The sequence below is a fragment of the Oncorhynchus keta genome, chromosome 12 (genome assembly GCF_023373465.1).
Source record: "Oncorhynchus keta strain PuntledgeMale-10-30-2019 chromosome 12, Oket_V2, whole genome shotgun sequence".
Taxonomy (NCBI): Eukaryota; Metazoa; Chordata; class Actinopteri; order Salmoniformes; family Salmonidae; genus Oncorhynchus; species Oncorhynchus keta.
Window position 1 is genome coordinate 21,522,120 of NC_068432.1, and position 24,101 is coordinate 21,546,220.

The 24,101-nt window shown below is 44.9% G+C and overlaps 1 protein-coding gene and 1 long non-coding RNA gene across 5 annotated transcripts in view; one reads left to right on the top strand and one right to left on the bottom strand.

Annotated features, from left to right (window-relative positions):
* LOC118391129 (drebrin) overlaps positions 1 to 24,101 on the top strand; it is a 106,125-nt gene that overhangs the window by 67,846 nt on the left and 14,178 nt on the right. Inside the window, exons 2-6 of one of the 4 annotated variants that reach the window (XM_035782176.2) lie at positions 7,559 to 7,614; positions 10,150 to 10,262; positions 18,817 to 18,906; positions 20,054 to 20,137; positions 21,012 to 21,161. In XM_035782176.2, the coding sequence (XP_035638069.1) occupies positions 7,559 to 7,614; positions 10,150 to 10,262; positions 18,817 to 18,906; positions 20,054 to 20,137; positions 21,012 to 21,161 (493 nt within the window). The remainder of the gene's footprint in view (positions 1 to 7,558; positions 7,615 to 10,149; positions 10,263 to 18,816; positions 18,907 to 20,053; positions 20,138 to 21,011; positions 21,162 to 24,101) is intronic. The other 3 variants (XM_035782177.2, XM_035782178.2, XM_035782179.2) reach the window with 3 other exon arrangements.
* LOC127906298 (uncharacterized) lies at positions 12,307 to 13,628 on the bottom strand. Its single transcript, XR_008060819.1, has 4 exons — positions 13,138 to 13,628; positions 12,833 to 13,057; positions 12,481 to 12,698; positions 12,307 to 12,364 (listed from the first exon to the last, which is right to left on the bottom strand). It is a non-coding gene; the product is annotated as an uncharacterized LOC127906298 (long non-coding RNA).

Consider the following 24,101-nt stretch of genomic DNA (forward strand, 5'->3'; position numbering starts at 1 on the left):
TATAAGTCATCCTAAAACAGGCTTTAATAATGTAAGGGAAAAGTGCAGGGGGAGGAAATTTAAATGGGTTTTTAAATCATGATTCAGCAGGGAGAAAACAAAGGCAAAGGGCCGTTCAGCGTTCAGTCAAAAGTAACACCAGGCTGACTGCTTAACACCAGGCTGACTGCTTAACACCAGGCTGACTGCTTAACACCAGCGCAACACTATACACCTTCATATTAGGAATGTGTTCTTAATGTTTTGTGCACTCAGTGTATGTTGGAAGATGTATGTGACTGTGCAGGTTAGAATAAACAAATGCATCTTCTTGAGACTATATTTATAAGGATTTACCACACTATTCATGGCAATTCATCATCTCCAATGCAGGTCATTCTAGTCTTGATCTTGAACCAGGAACAGGGCTCCAATCTACAAGGTATACTGGCCCAAGTCCTTACATGGCCATGACTGACACTGGAATAGGATTATTAAAACCAGGAATGTGACTTCAATATCCCTCCTTGCATTTTACTGTAATGGCTTTCAGGAGATACAGATTCCATCTCATTTACTTAATGACTTATTAAGAATGATCTGATTTATGGCACTGAAGTGATTCTGATGATTGCTATTGTACAGTAATATTAAGGAGTGCTTTATCAGGATCAATAGTATGTGTGTTTGTAATTTCCATAATGGATAATTTTTGGTTGTGTGTGTGTGTGTGTGTGTGACAGTAAGAGGATTATAAACAAGTTTAATTAATGACTGGGAATACTGTCTCTTCCGTCTGCATAATAGTTGGACCATTTCATACCATTATTTTAGTAATGACACACACACACACTTAGCAAGGGGTAAAGGAAGGTGAGTGGGATTACTGTATGCCAGCAAGGCAGCAACAGACAGACATCCTACATTTCTAGATGAATCTGGTCGACCTTCCTCTCCTGTACGGTCTGTTTAGCCAGCCATGAGGCTCTAGCAGAAGGACTTGCTCCATCCCTCTCTGTCTCTACTTCCATCACCCTCTGTGTCTTCATCCCTCTCCCTCCCTCCGTCTCCAACCATTTAGGTCTGGTAGCCCTCAGTGGTCTTGTCTCAGACTATGGCTGTCCTCTTCCTTCGCTCCTCTTTAATCTCGCTCGCTCGCTCTCTTGGCGTGTGTTGGCGAGCTCCACACAGCCTTTCTCTGTGACAGCCATCCTCTCTCTTGGGTGATGGAGTGAGGTGGCTGCCATCCACAATTAGTAAATCAAATCTCATTTTATTGGTCACATGCGCTGCGTGTAGACTTTACCATGACATTCTTACTTACAAGCCCATTCCCAACAATGCAGATTTAAAAAGATTTGCAAAAAAGGTAGGAAATAGTAACGCAATATAGATTATATATACAAAAGTATGTGGACACACCTTCAAATGAATGGATTCAGCTATTTCTGCCACACCCGTTGCTGACAGGTGTGTGTGTATACAATCGAGCACACAGTCATGCAATCTTCATAGAAAAACATTGGCAGTAGAATGGCCCGTACTGACAAGCTCATTGACATTCAATGTGTCACTGTCATAGGATTCCACCTCTCCAACATGTCTTTTCGTCAACTGTAAGTGCTGTTATTGGGAACTGGAAACATCTAGGATCGACAACGACTCAGACGCTTAGTGGTAGGCCACACAAGCTCACAGAAGGGGACCGCAGAAGCTGTAGCTCGTAAAAATAGTCTGTCCTTGGTTGCAACGCTCACTACCGAGTTCCAAAATTCCTCTGGAAGCACAAAAACTGTTTATCTGGAGCTCCATGAAAAGGGTTTTGATGGCCGAGCAGCCACACACAAGCCTAACATCACCATGCGCGATGCCAAAAGTCAGCTGGAGTGGTGTAAAGCTCCCTGCCATTGGACTCTGGAGAAGTGGAAACTCATTCTCTGGAATGATAAATCATGTTTCACCATCTGGCAGTCCGACGGACGAATCTGGGTTTGGCGGATGCCAGGAGAACGCTACCTGCCCAAATGCAAAGTGCCAACTGTAAAGTTTGGTGGAGGAATAATGGTCTGGGGCTGTTTTTCATGGTTTGGGCTAGTCCCCTTAGTTCCAGTGATGGGAAATCTTAATTCTACAGAATACAATGACATTCTAGACAATTTTGTGCTTCCAACTATGTGGCAACAGTTTGGGGAAGGCCCTTTCCTGTTTCAGCATGACGATGCCCCTTTGCACAAAGCAAGGTCCATACAGAAATGGTTTGTTGAGATCGGTGTAGATGAACTTGACTGGCCTGCACAGAGCCCTGACCTCAACCCTATCGAACACCTTAGGAATGAATTAGAACACCTACAGCGAGCCAAGCCTAATTGCCCAACCTCACTAATGCTCTTGTGGCTGATTGGAAGCAAGTCCCCGCAGCAATGTTCCAACATCTAGTGGAAAGCCTTACCAGAAGAGTGGAGGCTGTTATAGCTGCAAATGGGGACCAACTCTACTTTAATGCCCATGATTTTGGAATGAGATGTTCCACATACCTTTTATCATGTAGTGTACAAGGAGTACCGGTACCTTGTCAGTGTAAAGGGTAAAGGTTAGTTTAGGTAATATGTAAACTCAGCAAAAAAAAAGAAACGTCCCTTTTTCAGGACCCCGTCTTTCAAAGATAATTCATAAAAATCTAAATAACTTCACAGATCTTCATTGTAAAGGGTTTAAACACTGTTTCCCATGCTTGGTCAATGAACCATAAACAATTAATGAACATGCACCTGTGGAACGGTCGTTACGATACTAATAGCTTACAGACTGTAGGCAATTAAGGTCACAGTTATGAAGACTTAGGACACTAAAGAGGCCTTTCTACAGACTCTGAAAAACACCAAAAGAAAGATGCCCAGGGTCCCTGCTCATCTGTGTGAATGTGCTTTAGGCATGCTGTAAGGAGGAATGAGGACTGCAGATGTGGACAGGGCAATAAATTGCAATGCCCGTACTGTGAGACTCCTAAGACAGCGCTACAGGGAGACGGGACAGACAGCTCCTCGCAGTGGCACACCACGTGTAACAACACCTGCACAGGATTGGTACATCTGAACATCACACCTGCGGGACAGATACAGGATGGCAACAACAACTGCCTGAGTTACACCAGGAACGCACAATCCCTCCATTAGTGCTCAGACTGTCAGCAATAGGCTGAGAGATGCTGGACTGAGGGTTTGTAGGCCTGTTGTATGGCAAGTCCTTACCAGACATCACCAGCAACAACGTTGCCTTTGGGCATAAACCCACTGGACCAGACAGGACTGGCAAAAAGTGCTCTTCACTGACGCGTCGCGATTTTGTCTCACCAGGGCTGATGGTCAGATTCGCGTTTATCGTCGAAGGAATGAGCGTTACACCGAGGCCTGTACTCTGGAGCGGGATCAATTTGAAGGTGAAGGGTCCGTCATGGTCTGGGGAGGTGTGTCACAGCATCATCAGACTGAGCTTGTTGTCATTGCAGGCAATCTCAACGCTCTGCGTTACAGGGAAGACATCCTCCTCCCTCATGTGCTACCCTTCCTGCAGGCTCATTCTGATATGACACTCCAGCATGACAATGCCACCAGCCATTCTGCTCGCAAGACAGGAATGTCAGTGTTCTGCCATGGCCAGCAAAGAGCCCTGATCTCAATCCCATTGAGAACATCTGGGACCTGCTGGATCGGAGGGTGAGGGCTATGCCCCCCTGGTGACCCCCCCCCCCCACCCCCCACAGAAATGTCCGGGAACTTGCAGGTGCCTTGGTGGACGAGCGGGGTGACATCTCACAGCAAGAACTGGCAAATCTGGTGCAGTCCATGAGGAGGAGATGCACTGCAGCACTTAATGCAGTTGGTGGCCACACCAGATACTGTGACTTTGGATTTTGTTCTCCCCATTGTTCAGGGACACATTATTACATTTCTGTTAGTTACATGTCTGTGGAACTTCAGTTCAGTTCGTCTCAGGTGTTGAATCTTATGTTCATAGAAATATTCACACATGTTAAGTTTGCTGAAAATGAACGCAGTTGACAGAGGACATTCCTTTCTTTTTGTGCTGAGTTCACATGTAGGTAGGGTTAAAAGTGACTAGGCAATCGGGATGTATATAATAAACTAGCATCACCGTGTGAAAGTGCGTGTGTGTGTGTAGCATCAACTTCGCATGTGTATGTGTTGTGATTGTGGGTTGGAGTGTGGGTAGAGTCCAGTGAGTGTGCATAGTCAGTGCAAAAAAACATCAACACTAATAATAAGAATAGGTCTCAATGTAAATAGTTTGGTTAGCCATTTTGATGAACTGTTCAGCGTTCTCATGGCTTGGGGGTAGAAGCTATTCAGGAGCCTTTTGGTCTCAGTCTTGGTACTGCTTGCTGTGCGGTACTACAGAGAACAGTCTATGACTTGGGTGGCTGGAGTCTGACAATATTTAGGGCCTTCCTCCAATACCGCCTTGTATAGAGGTCCTGGATGGCAGGGAGTTCGGCCCCAGTGATGTACTGGGCCGTACGTACTACACTCTGTAGCGCCTTGCGGTCGGATCTCAAGCAGTTACCATACCAGGCGGTGATGCAGCCGGTCAAGATGCTCAGTGGTGCAGCTGCAGAACATTTTGAGGATCTGGGGACCAATGCCAAATCTTTTCAGCCTCCTGAGGGGGTGGAGGAGTTGTCGTGCTCTCGTCACGACTGTGATGGTGTGTTTGGACCATGATGGGTCCTTAGTGATGTGGACGGTGAGGAACTTGAAGCTCTCGACCCTCTCCACTACAGCCACGTCGATGTGAATGGGGTGGGGTGTTCGGACCCTCCGTTTCCTGTAGTCCGCGATCAGCTCCATTGTCTTGCTGACGTTGAGGGAGAATGTGTTGTTTCCCTCAACGTTCCTGTAGTAGAGAGATTACCCACAAATCAAAGTATTAGACAGTGAAGACACAGCCAGTATCTGAGGAGTCTGTGCAGGAGTCTGAGGAGGAGTTTGTGGTATTAGTCTCACCTCATGGCTCTATTCAGAGAATTAATTCAATGGCTCTATCTCCTCTCAGGGAATGGGAACAATAATCCCGGCAGTTTAGCTGGAGTGTATGTCTATCTACTGCCATAAAAGCAGCAGTGTGAATTGAAATGGGATTCTCTTTCTAAATCTAGTTAATCACTCCAGGCTTTAACCTCCTACGTAACATAGTAAAACGCGGATGCCGGTCTCTCTCCTCTCCACTTCTCGGAGCTAACAGCACCTGCGACCAGATGTGAAGAGTTCCACCTCGTGCCCTAGCCCTGTTCTTCCCTTGGCTCATGTAGGTACAGATTACGATTCAGAAAACTTTCATGTCCTCAGATGCAATAAAATATATTTTTTTAAATCACAAAAAATAGCAAAGGATGTTTACAAGCAAGTAGGTTGGGTAAGTGCAATTTCATAATAACAATGTCAAAACAGGCTGCATTGCAAGTTCTGAAGTGCAATTACTCAACATTTTGTTTAGTTGCAGAATTGCATTTGGAATAAATGAGTACGTGGCTCTATTTATTTCTCTCTCTAGGTAGTCTGTACCTGTGGCCAGAGGGAAGGAGCTGGAATTTGGGGTGGAATGGGTGGGAAGAGTCTACTGCTATTTTATTCGCCTTCTGGAGGGCTCTTCCTAGGTAGAGAGATGACCGTTCTTGTTGCTGCCCATGATTCTTCCTGACCTAAGTCCTGACTATCTTGCCCAACCTATTTTTCTGTGCGACCTTGATAACCAGCAGGTCAGGCAGTAGGACAAAATGCTCTCAATGATTTATAAAAGAGAACCATGATGATTAGGTCAACATAAAAAAGTGATTTATAAAAGAGAACCATGATGGTTAGGTCAACATTTAAAAAAGTGATTTATAAAAGAGAACCATGATGGTTAGGTCAACATTAAAAAAGTGATTTATAAAAGAGAACCATGATGGTTAGGTCAACATTAAAAAAGTGATTTATAAAAGAGAACCATGATGGTTAGGTCAACATTAAAAAAGTGATTTATAAAAGAGAACCAAGATGGTTAGGTCAACATTAAAAAAGTGATTTATAAAAGAGAACCAAGATGGTTAGGTCAACATTAAAAAAGTGATTTATAAAAGAGAACCAAGATGGTTAGGTCAACATTAAAAAAGTGATTTATAAAAGAGAACCATGATGGTTAGGTCAACATTAAAAAAGTGATTTATAAAAGAGAACCAAGATGGTTAGGTCAACATTAAAAAAGTGATTTATAAAAGAGAACCAAGATGGTTAGGTCAACATTAAAAAAGTGATTTATAAAAGAGAACCAAGATGGTTAGGTCAACATTAAAAAAGTGATTTATAAAAGAGAACCAAGATGGTTAGGTCAACATTAAAAAGTGATTTATAAAAGAGAACCAAGATGGTTACAACATTAAAAAGTGATTTATAAAAGAGAACCAAGATGGTTAGGTCAACATTAAAAAAGTGATTTATAAAAGAGAACCAAGATGGTTAGGTCAACATTAAAAAAGTGATTTATAAAAGAGAACCAAGATGGTTAGGTCAACATTAAAAAAGTGATTTATAAAAGAGAACCAAGATGGTTAGGTCAACATTAAGAAAGTGATTTATAAAAGAGAACCAAGATGGTTAGGTCAACATTAAGAAAGTGATTTATAAAAGAGAACCATGATGGTTAGGTCAACATTAAAAAAGTGCAGTAGGAAATGGTCTCTGTTGGCCTTCCTTAAAATTATCATCAGTACACTGATCCCAGGACAGCTTGTTGTGAATGACTAGCCTAAGGTATTTGTACTCCTCCACTATTTCAATGGGCTCACCTTTTATCAGTGATTGTGTGTGTGCATGGTAGACTTCCTTCGAAAGTCAATCACCATGTCCTTTTTTTTTGTGTGTGTTATTTTTCGAGTTTTAGATTTAGTCATAATTTAGAGCCGGTCCTTGGCTCGTCTCATCCCCTTTGAGGAGACTGACCAAATCAGTGTCGTCAGCATATTTGATCAGGTGGCACCCTGGGAACTGGCTCCAGTGTTTCAGGACACAACCACTTGTGTTATCAGTCCCCAAGCTCTTTCATGCTCCAGTGCTTTTGAACACTCAATGTACGACTTCCTCATTGATGACAAGTGCGCTCTTGGTTGCCATGACCACCTCCTCCAGACAGGCTGGGGGAGCGGGGCCGCCCCTTGCTTCAAAGAGGGTGAAGAAATGGTTTAGTTCATTGGCTGTAGAGAGCAGCACCCTCTCGTCCGGGCAGGGTTCGAGATGATGCCTCCCTTTTAAAGGTGGCGTTTGTCATATTCTTAATGCCCAGCCAGGCAGACCAAGAGACTCCCTGTGACAGTGTCTGTTGCACCTTGTACTGGCATCTCTCCTTTTTTTTAAATCTCTTTGTTCATCTCTCTGTACCTCCTTTCTTTTGAGTTACGACAGTATGAATGTGAAATATAAACATACTGGAGCAAGCGCTGGTCAAAAAGAGTACATGACTGGGATGTTTTGATGCTGCGTTCTGGTTTCTATGTCTGACGGTCTTTCTCTCTGTTTCCCTCCTGCAGGGCCTTGTACACATATGAGGACAACAGCAATGATTTGACACTGGCATCATCAGGAGGTAAGCTAAATCTCCTATATATTCGTCCATCCATCCTTCTACACTCTTAAATGTGATGTTTCATTGTTGTTTATTTGATTAACGTTTTACACTGGTGGGAATTGACCTGTATGTTTAGTAGGGCTGGGATGATACTAGAAATGCCATACTTGTTAGTATCGTGGGAAGGAAACAGAACATGAAGCAGATTTAAGTTCTTTAGGAAAACAGCCCTAATGTTTGAAACATCATTATGTTGTCATCGAGAGTCACATTTTATTTATTTTCCAATGTATAGCACACAATATTTTACATACAGCATGTTTTTAAAGGGATACTTCGGGATTTTGTCAATGTGGCTATTTATCTACTTTCCCAGAGTCAGATGCACTCGTGGATACCATTTCTATGTCTGTGTCCAGTATGAAGGAAGTTAGAGGTGGTTTTGTGAGTAAATGCTAACTAGCGTTGCGCAATTACTGCTAGCAGATACCCATAGAGCCAGAGGAGCACATATTAATCCCCTTGTAGAATTCATTGTGGTCAAAGGAACGAGGCACAGCAGGTCACATGTACAAGTCACTCAGAAAAATAATGACACTTGAAAAAAAAGTTGTTCAAAAATAACAAATTGTTTGCGAACTGCACATCACTACCACCAGCTTGTTCTCTTGCCAAAATGTCTAGCTAAATTATAAAATACAAAATACAATCTTAGTATTAGGCTTTCCCAAGGCAATTCAGAGAAACAGATTGTAATTTTGGTGCTCATAGAAAGGACTCATGATTGCATTCAGCTGCGTGTTCCATGGTGAATTTTCTTCACAATATACAAACAGGCTCATTCTGTTCAAAACAACCCAGGGTATGATGCCATGTCATCTTGTAACTGTACATCAAACATTGTGATCATAAACCTTGATACTGTATATGACAGGAGTTTTATGACATCGGAATGTGAAGTGCACATTTGGACTCACTGTTGTCTGGCTTGCTTGTGTGACATTAAAGCGGTATTTATTATAATCCTCAACGTCTCATCTTTCAAAATACATAGAGTCCCCTTAATTTACAGCATTTCCCTCAGTCAGACAACACAACTATGGCAAAAGTTGCCCAATTAGGGGGAGGGATGGGGCAACTTCTTGTCGTGTGCGGTGCTTAAGTTAAGAACACCTGTGAGTCACAACCCATACGGGGCTGTAAAGCACACAGCCTGAGATCTGACATCATGGGGCGGCAGGTAGCCTAATGGTTAGAGCGTTGGACTAATAACCAAAAGGTTGCAAGATCGAATCCCTGAGCTGACAAGGTAAAAAATCTGTCATTCTGCCCCTGAACAAGGCAGTTAACCCACTTCCTGGACCGTCATTGAAAATAAGAATTTGTTCTTAACTGACTTGCCTAGTTAAATAACAAATGTATAGCATGTACAGCCACTGCGATCCAATTTAGGCACTTATCAGTACCCAAATCTGCCATTATCAACCCGTGTACGGGTGTAAAGTTTCCTATTGGATTGGGGAAAGAGCCTGCAATTGACTCTTTGTCTGGAGGGGAATTGTGGCAGTAGAGGGCATTATTAGCTTTGTGGCCTCCATTGAAAGTGACAGCCAGCCATTGTTTTTGGTGTTAAGATGATAACTATTCCGTTAGGAATGACATAATCATTATTTCATTAGTTAGTTATTATGACTTTTAATGAAAGTGTTCCATATCTCAGATACACAAAAGAGTACCTGGTGCTGAGCTCTCACTGCTCTGTTTATTATGTCTGGGGGAGAGATATGCTGATAGGCTGGCCTTGTCCTCTTAGATCTACTGTTATGGAGGCTTCTAACAATGTGTGCACACACACAGAGTTGATTTATTGCCATGTTTGAGGAGAGGCAGGCCATCAGTCATCCTATTGGTGTACAGTAGTTGGAGTGGGCGGGCTGGACCAGTGAGGCCTCACTCTGATTTGACAGATAGGCTTTGGGGTAGGTTTGAGTGTGTGATGCTGTTGGTGGCAGCTCTGTTTACTTGCGTAAGAGTAGTCAGGTGTGAGTGTGACAAATGCCACACATCATGACACTGTGAAAGACCCACAAAGTCAGCTGCCTCGCCATCGCAATACCTTTACCATAGATGAGATTTTAATATTTCAACAGTGCATTGCTACAGTTGACTGGAGATTGCCTATTCTCAGTGGACGTAAGCCTGCCATACTTCTAAACTGCAGCTCTCCTCAGTGTAAGTCATGGAGGACATGCATCTGCCAGAACTATCACTATCAAGCTATTAAATGATTCCATTGGATGGTAACAGTGAGGATCATATAGGGCAGAGAGCTGCCTCTGCCTGGAGCAGTATAGCACTGAAGTGTGAGGCACTGGGGAACATAATGTGGAGGGCAGAGACTGGGTTAGAGGGTAACACAGGTCAGCCTGGAGAGTGGCATTGGTGAGATTTTTGTGGAAATCCTACACCTCCATCTCGTTTTTTTTCTCTCCTATTCCTCCCTTCCTACTATTCCTCCCTCCTCTACCTCTTCCACTGCCTCCCCTCCTCTAGCTGGAGGTCTACCGGAGATCACAGTGACCTTCGACAATGCCAGGGTCATGTACGGCTTCTGCAGCCTGAAGGAGCCCACGGCCGCACTGCCGCGCTACGTCCTCATCAACTGGGTGAGTCGTGTGTGTGTGTGTGTGTGTGTGTGTGTGTGTGTGTGTGTGTGTGTGTGTGTGTGTGTGTGTGTGTGTGTGTTTTTCACAATAAATCAAAATAAGAAATAAGAACACGAGAAAGTAAGCATACTATATATGGGGTCAGTCAGTTCCAGTACCATGTTTACAATGTGCAGGGATACTGGAGTGATAGAGGTAGATATTTATACAGGTAAGGTGACTAGGCATCAGGATATATGATAACCAGAGTAGAATTATATTTTTGGTCAGTACATGTCTATAAATATGTTTATACAGTACCAGTCAAAAGTTTGGACAACTACACATTTTTCTTTATTTTTACTGTTTTCAACATTGTAGAATAGTAGTGAAGACATCAAAACTATGAAATAACACATATGGATTCATGTAGTTACCAAAAAAGTGTTAAACAAATCCAAATATAATTTATATTTGAGATTCTTCAAAGTAGCCACCCTTTTCCTTGACAGCTTTGCACACTCTTGGAATTCTCTCAACCAGCTTCATGAGGTAGTCACCTGGAAGGCATTTCAATTAACAGGTGTGCCTTGTTAAAAGTTAATTTGTGGAATTTCTTTCCTTAATGCGCTTGAGCCAATCAGTTGTGTTGTGACAAGGTAGGGGTGGTATACAGAAGATAGCCCTATTTGGTAAAAGACCAAGTCCATATTATGGCAAGAACAGCTCAAATGAGCAAAGAGAAACAACAGTCCATTACTTTAAGACATGAAGGTCAGTCAATACGGAACATTTCAAGAACTTTGAAAATCTATTCAAGTGCAGTCGCAAAAATCATCAAGCACCATGATGAAACTGGCTCTCATGAGGACCGCCACAGGAAAGGAAGACCCAGAGTTACCTCAGAAATGGCAGCTTCAGAGTTCAAGTAACAGACCCATATCAACCTCAACTGTTCAGAGGAGACTGCGTGAATCAGGCCTTTGCTGCAAAGAAACCACTACTAAAGGACATCAATAATAAGAAGACTTGCTTGGGCCGAGAAACACGTCCGATGAGTCCAAGTTAGACATTTTTGGTTCCAACCTCTATTTCTTTGTGAACCAACCTCCAACCTCTTTTTCTTTGTGAACCAACCTCCAACCTCTGTTTATTTGTGAACCAACCTCCAACCTCTGTTTCTTTGTGAACAAACCTCTGTTTCTTTGTGAAACAACCTCCAAACTCTGTTTCTTTGTGAACTAACCTCCAACCTCTGTTTCTTTGGGAACCAACCTCTCTTTCTTTGTGAACCAACCTCTGTTTCTTTGTGAACCAACCTCCAACCTCTGTTTCTTTGTGAACCAACCTCCAACCTCTGTTTCTTTGCGAACCAACCTCCAACCTCTGTTTCTTTGTGAACTAACGTCTAACCTCTGTTTCTTTGTGAACCAACCTCCAACCTCTGTTTCTTTGTGAACCAACCTTTTCTTTGTGAACCAACCTCCAACCTCTGTTTCTTTGTGAACCAACCTCTGTTTCTTTGTGAACCAACCTCTAACCTCTGTTTCTTTGTGAACCAACCTCTGTTTCTTTGTGAACCAACCTCCAACCTCTATTTCTTTGTGAACCAACCTTCAACCTCTGTTTCTTTGTGAACCAACCTCCAACCTCTTTTTCTTTGTGAACCAACCTCTGTTTCTTTGTGACCCAACCTCCAACCTCTTTTTCTTTGTGAACCAACCTCTGTTTATTTGTGAACCAACCTCCAACCTCTGTTTCTTTGTGAACCAACCTCTGTTTCTTTGTGAACCAACCTCCAACCTCTGTTTCTTTGTGAACCAACCTCTGTTTCTTTGTGAACCAACCTCCAACCTCTATTTCTTTGTGAACCAACCTCTGTTTCTTTGTGAACCAACCTCCAACCTCTATTTCTTTGTGAACCAACCTCTGTTTCTTTGTGAACCAACCTCCAACCTCTATTTCTTTGTGAACCAACCTCTATTTCTTTGTGAACCAACCTCCAACCTCTATTTCTTTGTGAACCAACCTCCAACCTCTGTTTCTTTGTGAACCAACCTCCAACCTCTGTTTCTTTGTGAACCAACCTCTAACCTCTGTTTCTTTGTGAACCAACCTCTAAACTCTGTTTCTTTGTGAACCAACCTCTAACCTCTGTTTCTTTGTGAACCAACCTCTAAACTCTGTTTCTTTGTGAACCAACCTCCAACCTCTGTTTCTTTGTGAACCAACCTCCAACCTCTGTTTCTTTGTGAACCAACCTCCAACCTCTGTTTCTTTGTGAACCAACCTCCAACCTCTGTTTCTTTGTGAACCAACCTCCAACCTCTGTTTCTTTGTGAACCAACCTCCAACCTCTGTTTCTTTGTGAACCAACCTCTGTTTCTTTGTGAACCAACCTCTAACCTCTGTTTCTTTGTGAACCAACCTCCAACCTCTATTTCTTTGTGAACCAACCTCCAACCTCTGTTTATTTGTGAACCAACCTCCAACCTCTACTTCTTTGTGAACCAACCTCTAACCTCTGTTTCTTTGTGAACCAACCTCCAACCTCTATTTCTTTGTGAACCTCTGTTTCTTTGTGAACCAACCTCCAACCTCTATTTCTTTGTGAACCAACCTCCAACCTCTATTTCTTTGTGAACCAACCTCCAACCTCTGTTTCTTTGTGAACCAACCTCCAACCTCTGTTTCTTTGTGAACCAACCTCTGTTTCTTTGTGAACCAACCTCCAACCTCTATTTCTTTGTGAACCAACCTCCAACCTCTGTTTCTTTGTGAACCAACCTCTGTTTCTTTGTGAACCAACCTCCAACCTCTGTTTCTTTGTGAACCAACCTCTAACCTCTGTTTCTTTGTGAACCAACCTCTAAACTATGTTTCTTTGTGAACCAACCTCTGTTTCTTTGTGAACCAACCTCCAACCTCTGTTTCTTTGTGAACCAACCTCTGTTTCTTTGTGAACCAACCTCCAACCTCTGTTTCTTTGTGAACCAACCTCTGTTTCTTTGTGAACCAACCTCCAAACCATGTTTCTTTGTGAACCAACCTCCAAACCCTGTTTCTTTGTGAACCAACCTCCAAACTCTGTCTTTTTCAAGACTTACTTAATCAGCTTGACATCCCATCTGGTTTGAATTTAGTGGGACTATCATTTGTTTTTCAACAGGACAATGACCCAACACACCTCTAGGCTGTCTAAGGGCTATTTGACTAAGAAGGAGAGTGTTGGAGTGCTTCATCAGATGACCTGGCATCACCTGACCTCAACCCAATTGAGATGGTTTGGGATGAGTTGGGCTGCAGAGTGAAGGAAAAACAGCCAATAAGTGCTCGGCATATGTGGGAACTCCTTCAAGACTGAAGCTGAGGTGAAGCTGGTTGAGAGAATGCCAAGTGTGCAAAGTTGTCATCAAGGCAAAGGGTGGCTATTTTGAAGAATCTCAAATATAAAATATATTTTGATTTGTCTAACACTTTTTTGTTTACTACATGATTCCATATGTGTTATTTCATTTTTGGATGTCTTCACTATTATTCTACAATGTAGAAAATAGTAAAAATAAAGAAACTATTGAATGAGTAGGTGTGTCCAAACTTTTGACTGATACTATTATGCACATCTCTGTTTATGGGTATACACTGTATGTGTTCTCTCTGATGGCCCAAGCCCTCCCTCCTACCAGAGTGAAGCTTAGGGGAATATGAGCTCAGGCAGTCTGAGACAGCCTAATGGACTCTATGTCCCTATCCTTGTGGCAGGCCCAGACATCCCCTCTGGCTACTGGTCTCATCACAGCACCTCTTACCACTCTGCTCTGGAATGACCCATATACTGTAGCACACAGCAGAATGACAATCAGGATTTAAATTTGCAGTAGCTAGTGCTTTCCTCAAATCAAAACCCTTTACATTGTGACATTGTAGCTAACTCATACCAAATACAATATGAAGCGCTCATACATGAAGATTGGACTAAACTGCATGGGATAAGTATACAGCAAATGTTATAATGTATTTGTCACAATAGAAAATTGGGATGAAGGGAGGGAGAAAGCAGCAGAGAAGTTCGAGTGGCCCTGCAGTGAGGGTATCTTGTTCATTCTCAGACATTGCAGTCGCCCATCAACTCCCCTCTCAAACAGGAAGCTGAAAATATGTGCTGTTTCTTGTTGTCCTTATAAGCTCTAAGATGTAAAGTATTTAGAGCAGTTCTCCGGAGATGTTTCATTAACTAGGTGAATAGCCCAGAAATTGGTGTTATTTGACCAATTATTGTATTTGATCATTCTCTAGCAGCTGTACCAAATCAGTCGTGTTTTTATGGATGATTGCTGTTCCACTGTTCTTTTCAGGTAATCAGTGGCCATTGTGTATATTTACCGTTATTTTCAAAAGGCCATGATAATGTCATCCTACCAGGGATTTTCCTTTTGAGGAATAACACTTCATACATTTACTCCTGGAAAACTGAACATAAAGACACCAATTTAAAGTTGAATACAATTCTATCTTGAGTCCTTAAACACACAACACATTATACACTTGATAGAGACCATCAAATCCTTTCAATGTGGCTACTTTGATTGATGATGAAGATTGTATCCTTGAAATGGGTAACACACTAACCTGCCTTTCCTGTCTTCCCTCTTTCACCCCTTCCCCCATTTACCTCTCCTCTCCCTCTCTGTCCTCTCCTTTTCTCCTCTCCCTCTCTGTCCTCTCCTTTTCTCCTCCCCCTCTGTCCTCTCCTTTTCTCCTCTCCCTGTCTGTCCTCTCCTTTTCTCCTCTCCCTCTCTGTCCTCTCCTTTTCTCCTCTCCCTGTCTTTGTCCTCTCCTTTTTCTCCTCTCCAACCTCTGTCCTCTCCTTTTCTCCTCTCTCCCTCTCTTCCAACTCCTTTTCTCCTCTCCAACCTCTCTGTCCTCTCCTTTTCTCCTCTCCCTCTCTGTTCTCTTTTGAACTCCCAACCTCTCCCTCTCTGTCCTCTCCTTTTCTCCTCTCCCTCTCTGTCCTCTCCTTTTCTCCTTCCCTCCTCTGTCCTCTCCTTTTCTCCCTCCCTCTCTGTCCTCTCCTTTTCTCCTCTCCCTCTCTGTCCTCTCCTTTTCTCCTCTCCCTCTCTGTCCTCTCCTTTTCTCCTCTCCCTCTCTGTCCTCTCCTTTTCTCCTCTCCCTCTCTTTGTCCTCTCCTTTGTCTCCTTTTCTCCCCTCTCTGTCCTCTCCTTTTCTCCTCTCCCTCTCTGTCCTCTCCTTTTCTCCTCTCCCTCTCTGTCCTTTCCTTTTCTCCTCTCCCTCTCTGTCCTCTCCTTTTCTCCTCTCCCTCTCTGTCCTCTCCTTTTCTCCAAGTGTCCCTCTCTGTCCTCTCCTTTTCTCCTCTCCCTCTCTGTCCTCTCCTTTTCTCCTCTCCCTCTCTGTCCTCTCCTTTTTCATCTCCCTCTGTCTTCTCCTTTTCTCCTCTTCTCAATCTCCTCTCCTTTTCTCCTCTGCCTCTCTTGTCCTCTCCTTTTCTCCTCTCTGTCCTCTCCCTCTCTGTCCTCCTTTCTCCTCTCCCTCTCTGTCCTCTCCTTTTCTCCTCTCCCTCTCTGTCCTCTCCTTTTCTCCTCTCCCTCTCTGTCCTCTCCTTTTCTCCTCTCCCCTCTCTGTCCTCTCCTTTTCTCCTCTCCCTCTCTGTCCTCTCCTTTTCTCTCTGTCCTATCCTTTCTCTCTCCTCTCTGTCCTCTCCTTTTCTCCTCTCCCTCTCTGTCCTCTCCTTTTCTCCTCTCCCTCTCTGTCCTCTGTTTTCTCTCTGTTCTCCTCTGCCTCTCTGTCCTCTCTTTTCTCCTCTCAGACCTGTCTGTCCTCTCCTTTTCTCCTCTGAAAATCTGTCCTCTCCTTTTCTCCTCTCCCTCTCTGTCCTCTCCTTTTCTATCTGTCCTCTCCTTTTCCAATCTGTCCTCTCCTTTTCTCTCTGTCCTCTCCTTTTCTCTCTGTCCTCTCCTCTTTCTCCTCTCCCTCTCTGTCCTATCCTTTTTCCTCTCCCTCTCTGTCCTCTCCTTTTCTCCTCTCCCTCTCTGTCCTCTCCTTTTCTCCTCTCCCTCTCTGTCCTCTCCTTTTCTCCTCTCCCTCTCTGTCCTCTCCTTTTCTCTCTGTCCTCTCCTCTGCCTCTCTGTCCTCTCCTTTTCTCCTCTCCCTGTCTGTCCTCTCCTTTTCTCCTCTGCCTCTCTGTCCTCTCCTTTTCTCCTCTCCCTCTCTGTCCTCTCCTTTTCTCCTCTCCCTCTCTGTCCTCTCCTTTTCTCCTCTCCCTCTCTGTCCTCTCCTTTTCTCCTCTCCCTCTCTGTCCTCTCCTTTTCTCTCTGTCCTCTCTGTCCTCTCCTCTCTCTGTCCTATCCTTTTTCCTCTCCCTCTCTGTCCTCTCCTTTTCTCCTCTCCCTCTCTGTCCTCTCCTTTTCTCCTCTCCCTCTCTGTCCTCTCCTTTTCTCCTCTCCCTCTCTGTCCTCTCCTTTTCTCTCTGTCCTCTCCTCTGCCTCTCTGTCCTCTCCTTTTCTCCTCTCCCTGTCTGTCCTCTCCTTTTCTCCTCTCCCTCTCTGTCCTCTCCTTTTCTCCTCTCCCTCTCTGTCCTCTCCTTTTCTCCTCTCCCTCTCTGTCCTCTCCTTTTCTATCTGTCCTCTCCTTTTCTCTCTGTCCTCTCCTTTTCTCTCTGTCCTCTCCTTTTCTCTCTGTCCTCTCCTTTTCTCTCTGTCCTCTCCTTTTCTCCTCTCCCTCTCTGTCCTATCCTTTTTTCCTCTCCCTCTCTGTCCTCTCCTTTTTTCCTCTCCCTCTCTGTCCTCTCCTTTTCTCCTCTCCCTCTCTGTCCTCTCCTTTTCTCCTCTCCCTCTCTGTCCTCTCCTTTTCTCCTCTCCCTCTCTGTCCTCTCCTTTTCTCCTCTCCCTCTCTGTCCTCTCCTTTTCTCCTCTCCCTCTCTGTCCTCTCCTTTTCTCCTCTCCCTCTCTGTCCTCTCCTTTTCTCCTCTCCCTCTCTGTCCTCTCCTTTTCTCCTCTCCCTCTCTGTCCTCTCCTTTTCTCCTCTCCCTCTCTGTCCTCTCCTTTTCTCCTCTCCCTCTCTGTCCTCTCCTTTTCTCCTCTCCCTCTCTGTCCTCTCCTTTTCTCCTCTCCCTCTCTGTCCTCTCCTTTTCTCCTCTCCCTCTCTGTCCTCTCCTTTTCTCCTCTCCCTCTCTGTCCTCTCCTTTTCTCCTCTCCCTCTCTGTCCTCTCCTTTTCTCCTCTCCCTCTCTGTCCTCTCCTTTTCTCCTCTCCCTCTCTGTCCTCTCCTTTTCCTCTCCTCTCTGTCCTCTCTCTCCTCTCCCTCTCTGTCCTCTCCTTTTCTCCTCTCCCTCTCTGTCCTCTCCTTTTCTCCTCTCCCTCTCTGTCCTCTCCTTTTCTCCTCTGCCTCTCTGTCCTCTCCTTTTCTCCTCTCCTTTTCTCCTCTCCCTCTCTGTCCTCTCCTTTTCTCTTTGTCCTCTCCTCTGCCTCTCTGTCCTCTCCTTTTCTCCTCTCCCTCTCCTCTGCCTCTCTGTCCTCTCCTTTTCTCCTCTCCCTCTCTGTCCTCTCCTTTTCTCCTCTCCCTCTCTGTCCTCTCCTTTTCTCCTCTCCCTCTCTGTCCTCTCCTTTTCTCCTCTCCCTCTCTGTCCTCTCCTTTTCTCCTCTCCCTCTCTGTCCTCTCCTTTTCTCTCTGTCCTCTCCTTTTTTCCTCTCCCTCTCTGTCCTCTCCTTTTCTCCTCTCCCTCTCTGTCCTCTCCTTTTCTCCTCTCCCTCTCTGTCCTCTCCTTTTCTCCTCTCCCTCTCTGTCCTCTCCTTTTCTCTCTGTCCTCTCCTCTGCCTCTCTGTCCTCTCCTTTTCTCCTCTCCCTGTCTGTCCTCTCCTTTTCTCCTCTCCCTCTCTGTCCTCTCCTTTTCTCTCTGTCCTCTCCTTTTCTCCTCTCCCTCTCTGTCCTATCCTTTTTTCCTCTCCCTCTCTGTCCTCTCCTTTTCTCCTCTCCCTCTCTGTCCTCTCCTTTTCTCCTCTCCCTCTCTGTCCTCTCCTTTTCTCCTCTCCCTCTCTGTCCTCTCCTTTTCTCTCTGTCCTCTCCTCTGCCTCTCTGTCCTCTCCTTTTCTCCTCTCCCTGTCTGTCCTCTCCTTTTCTCCTCTGCCTCTCTGTCCTCTCCTTTTCTCCTCTCCCTCTCTGTCCTCTCCTTTTCTCCTCTCCCTCTCTGTCCTCTCCTTTTCTCTCTGTCCTCTCCTCTGCCTCTCTGTCCTCTCCTTTTCTCCTCTCCCTCTCTGTCCTCTCCTTTTCTCCTCTGCCTCTCTGTCCTCTCCTTTTCTCCTCTCCCTCTCTGTCCTCTCCTTTTCTCCTCTCCCTCTCTGTCCTCTCCTTTTCTATCTGTCCTCTCCTTTTCTATCTGTCCTCTCCTTTTCTCTCTGTCCTCTCCTTTTCTCTCTGTCCTCTCCTTTTCTCTCTGTCCTCTCCTTTTCTCTCTGTCCTCTCCTTTTCTCCTCTCCCTCTCTGTCCTATCCTTTTTTCCTCTCCCTCTCTGTCCTCTCCTTTTCTCCTCTCCCTCTCTGTCCTCTCCTTTTCTCCTCTCCCAGGTTGGTGAGGATGTGCCTGATGCAAGGAAGTGTCAGTGTGCCAGCCATGTGGCTAACATTGCAGAGTTTTTCCAGGTCAGTCTCACTGAGGTAAACCCAACTGCTACTTGAAGACTCTCTCTAAGACACATTGTTGAAGCTGTTTATTAAAACTTTCCTGGATGACTAAATTAAAAGCTATTTTATGTCTGAATGCCATCTGCTTCTCTGCGCCTACTTTGTTACGGTCTCAGAGTAGGAGTGCTGATCTGGGATCAGGTCTCCCTGACCATAATATTATTAATTATGATGTAAAAAAAGCTTTCCTCGTCATTATGAATCTGGGCCTAGATTCTCCTCCAGCGTCCTTCAGTGATGCTCTTTTAATGACTTGGATCTAAAATATGGAGAGAAAGACTGTCATCTACCAGCCCGGCCAGAGCAGAGGCCTAGGGCCATTTTAGCTTCCTGTTGAGAATCAGCTCAGTGATTCTGGGTATAGGAGTGATTCCACTGGTCCGCCCACAGGATCAGTAGAGGTTATGTGTATGACTAACACAGCACTCTCTAATGTTATTGTGAACAAGGTGCTCGGCGGTAGGAGACAGATGACAATTCTTTCTGCCTTTTTATCCACGGTGTCTCTTGAATAATTGGGGCGGCAGGTAACCGAAAGGTTGCTGGATCGAATCCCGTGCTGACAAGGTAAAAACCTGGCATTCTGCCCCTGAACAAGGCAGTTAACCCACTGTTCCCCGGTAGGCCGTCATTGTAAATAAGAATTTGTTCTTATTAACTGACTTGCCTAGTTAAATAAAGATTTAAAAATATATATATAAATATGTGAAAGAGATATGGAGATAAAGAGCAGTCCTGACTGTGAAGGCCTTGGAGGAATCCTGGCTAGCCAGCCTCAGTCAATTGATGTGAAGTGTCTGTCACCTTCGCCTTAACAGCTCTTTTCTGTGGCCATCTGCTTGCTCACACTGATGGCACTGGCCTTCGATTTAATGTGGGATTAGTTGGTTGAAAAGGCTTTAGTTAGCTGGGAGACACAAACACTTGTCAGGTACACACACACACACACAGGCAGGCAGGACACACATGCAGACAGGCTCGCACATACACACATTTACATACACACACAGGCAGACGTGTGTATGGTTTATCCTGTCTCAGGATATCATCCTTATGCACACACAACAGGATCCCCACAGCATCATTCTCACTCCCAGCCATTTTGATGTGTGTCTTCTAGATTACTCTGGTTTGTGGGAACACGACTGAGACTGAGTACAAAACCTTACGAACACCTGCTCTTTCCATGACACAGATTGACCAGGTAAAAGCTATGATCCCTTATTGATGTCACCTGTTAAATCCACTTCAATCAGTGTAGATGAAGGGGTGTAGACAATTGACATTTGAGACATTGTGTATGTGTGCCATTCAGAGGGTAAACGGGCATGCCAAATATTGAGGTGCCTTTGAAAGGGGTATGGTAGGAGGTGCCCGGCGCACTGGTTTGAGTTTGTGAAGAACTGCAACGCTGCTGGGTTTTTCACACTCAACAGTTTCCTGTGTGTATCAAGAATGGTCCACCCAAATGACATCCAGATGACATCCAGCCAACTTGACACAACTGTGGGAAGCATTGCAGTCAACATGGGACAGCATCCTTGTGGAACACTTTCCACACATTGTACTCCATGACCTGACAAGTTGAGGCTGTTCTCAGGGCAAAAGGGGTGCAACTCAATATTAGGAAGGTGTTCCTAATCTTTTGCACACTCACTGTACATGTGCGTGATATTAAACACTGTTTGATGTCTTTTAGCTTCAATCAACAGTCTGGCATGGGGCACATATGCATTTCTCCATCACCCCTCTTGACCTCGTTCCCTCTTGACCTCTCGTTCCCTCTTGACCTCTCGTTCCCTCTCTCTCTTGCATCCACTAAGGCCATCTCTATCCTCTCTCCCTCTCTCCATGACATAACCAATTTTATCCTTCCAACCACGTGGCTCTAAAGTGTGTGTGTGTGTGTGTTTCCCCCAATCAAAGGTTGCCAGAGGAAGCCTGTGCCCTGTAGTCTGACACTAATAGAACCCCTTGGATCTTTCTCCTGTTACCCGTGGGATACCATCTCACACATTCAATTTAAAGGGGAAGGCTATACTTCCATTGAAGAGGCGTTTTTTGCTTTTTGTCCGCAGGGAGTCAACATCATCGTCAATGCCAGCACCATGGACGACATCGAACCATCTGCCATTGGACAGAGACTGACCAATGGGACAGCTTCTGTGGCCAGCCCCGTCCTCAGCCGTCTGAGAACCAGAGAGGAGGAGAACGGAGAGCTTGGAGTGGTACAAGAGAGGGGAGGGATGGGTGGGTGGATAGGAGGTGGGGTGATGGTGAAGAAATGGATAAGATGGAGAGCTATAAGGAGAGAGGTGGATTAGAAGGATGGAGAGAGAGTTGGTGGAGAGATGGAGGATAAGATGGAGAGCTATAAGGAGAGAGGTGGATTAGAAGGATGGAGAGAGTTGGTGGAGAGATGGAGGATAAGATGGAGAGCTATAAGGAGAGCTATAAGGAGAGGTGGATTAGAAGGATGGAGAGAGAGTTGGTGGAGAGATGGAGGATAAGATGGAGAGGTGGATTAGAAGGATGGAGAGAGAGTTGGTGGAGAGATGGAGGATAAGATGGAGAGCTATAAGGAGAGAGGTGGATTAGAAGGATGGAGAGAGAGTTGGTGGAGAGATGGAGGATAAGATGGAGAGCTATAAGGAGAGAGGTGGATTAGAAGGATGGAGAGAGAGTTGGTACAGGGATAGATGCAGAGGGATTGAAGGAGTATAGATGGGTTTAAGGGAAAGAGTGACAGTCTAGCAGGAGAGGGGAGTGAGTGTTACGACAAAGGTTAAAATAAGGTCCCTTTTTCTCCCCAATTTTGTGATATCCAATTGGTAGTTAGTCTTGTCCCATCGCTGCAACTCCTGTACGGACTTGGGAGAGGCGAAGGTTGAGAGCCATGCGTCCTCCTAAACATGACCCTTCCAAGCCGCACTGCTTCTTGACACACTGCTCACTTAACCCGGAAGCCATTCGCACCAATGTGTTGGAGGAAACACCGTCCAACTGGTGACCAGGTCAGCGTGCAGGTGCCGGGCCCATCAAAGGAGTTGCTAGAGCGCAATGGGACAAGGACATCTCCCTCCCCTAACCCGGACGAAGCTGGGCCAATTGTGCGCCGACCTCATGGGTCTTCCAGTCGGGGCCGGCTGCGACACAGCCCGGGATCGAACCTGGATCTGTAGTAACGCCGATGCAGTGCCTTTAGCTCGCGGTCCCACTCGGGAGGCCCTCGAGCTCTCTATTAGTGTGATGTGTGACACAAGGCTACAGCCATGTTACTGATTTAGAGGAGGGGAGCGGGAGGGAGAGATTCAGAGAGGGAGAGAGACAGAAAGAGAGAGAAAAGCAAGAGAAAAAGAGGGAAAGAGATGATGAAGAGGCACAGAAAGCATTGGAACGGGCCTCTGAGAGCAAGGCATTGTTAATGTTTAGGAACCACAATAGGCCTTACTGTGTGTTAGGGGGTTAATAAGGAATGAGTCACTCAGCTGGACAGCTAGCAGGCTCCTTCCTCATTCCCCCTCTGTTTATCTGGACACAACTGAAGTAGTACGTTAGGCTAGCCACTACGCTAAAGATGCATTACATTCTGATAATGTTGGCAAATCATGACCACATGTTGAAGCAAATAACTAGAACTTGGAAGGTTGAGACGACACTAACAAAATGCACTAGATCATGTGTCTTTTACAATGGGAAAGGCAGTTCTAGTATTCAACATGCTTAGTGTCACACGGGGACTTTGAACAGCCTACCTGGATCACATCCACAGTGCCTTCAGAAAGTATTCACTTTCTCCACGTTTTACAGCCTGAATTTAAAATGGATAACATTTATATTTTGTCCCTGGCCTGCACACAACACCCCGTAATGTCAAAGTGGAATTGTGTTTTTAGACATAAAAAGCAGGAGTCAAAATGTGCTTAAAAAGGTCACATAATAAGTTGCATGGACACTGTGTGCAATAATGGTGTTTAACATGATTTTTGAATGACTACCTCATCTCTGTAACCCACACATAGAGTTATCTGTAAGGTCCATCAGTCAAACACAGATTCAACCACAAAGACCAGGGAGGTTTTCCAATACTTCACAAAGAAGGGCACCTATTGGTAGATGGGTACAACAACAAAAAAGCTGACATTGAATAATAATAACATCGTCAGTGAAGAGCACCTTTTTGCCAGTCCTGTCTGGTCCAGCGACGGTGGGTTTGTGCCCATAGGCAACGTTGTTGTCGGTGACGTCTGGTGAGGACCTGCCTTACAACGGGCCTACAAGCCCTCAGTCCAGCCTCTCTCAGCCTATTGTGTACAGTCTGAGCACTGATGGAGGGATTGTGCGTTGCTGGTGGAACTCAGGCAGTTGTTGTTGCCATCCTGTACCTGTCCTGCAGGTGTGATGTTCGGATGTACAGATCCTGTGCAGGTGTTGTTACACATGGTCTGCCACTGCGAGGACGATCAGCTATCCATCCTGTCTCCCTGTAGCGCTGTCTTAGGCGTCTCACAGTACGGACATTGCCATTTATTGCCCTGTCCACATCTGCAGTCCTCATTTCTCCTTGCAGCATGCCTAAAGCACATTCACGCAGATGAGCCGGGACCCTGGGCATCATTCTTTTGGTGTTTTTCAGAGTCTGTAGAAGGGCCTCTTTAGTGCCCTAAGTTGTCATAACTGTGACCTTAATTTCCTACCGTCTGTAAGCTGTTAGTGTCTTAACGACCGTTCCACAGGCGCATGTTCATTAATTGTTTATGGTTCATTGAACAATCATTGGAAACGGTGTTTAAACCCTTTACAACGAAGATATTTAGATTTTTACTAATGATCTTTGAAAGACCGGGTCCTGAAAAAGGGACGTTTCTTTTTTTTCTTCTGAGTTTATCTGTATTTCATGTTCAATAAATTTGCAAACAATTCTAAACATGTTTTCACTGTCATTATGGGGTACTGTGTGTCAATGCAATCAATGTTGATTTCAATGTTGTAACACAACCAAGTGTGAAATATGGGTACAAATACTTTCTGAAGGCCCTCACCTTAGGGGTTCAAGTACAGGCTGTACTATTCTCTCTATCGGAATCATAAATCACGTAGTGCTTTCTTTGCTCTTAATGTAAACGGTCTGATACTCCCCCCTTTTTATACGTGATATACATAGAAGT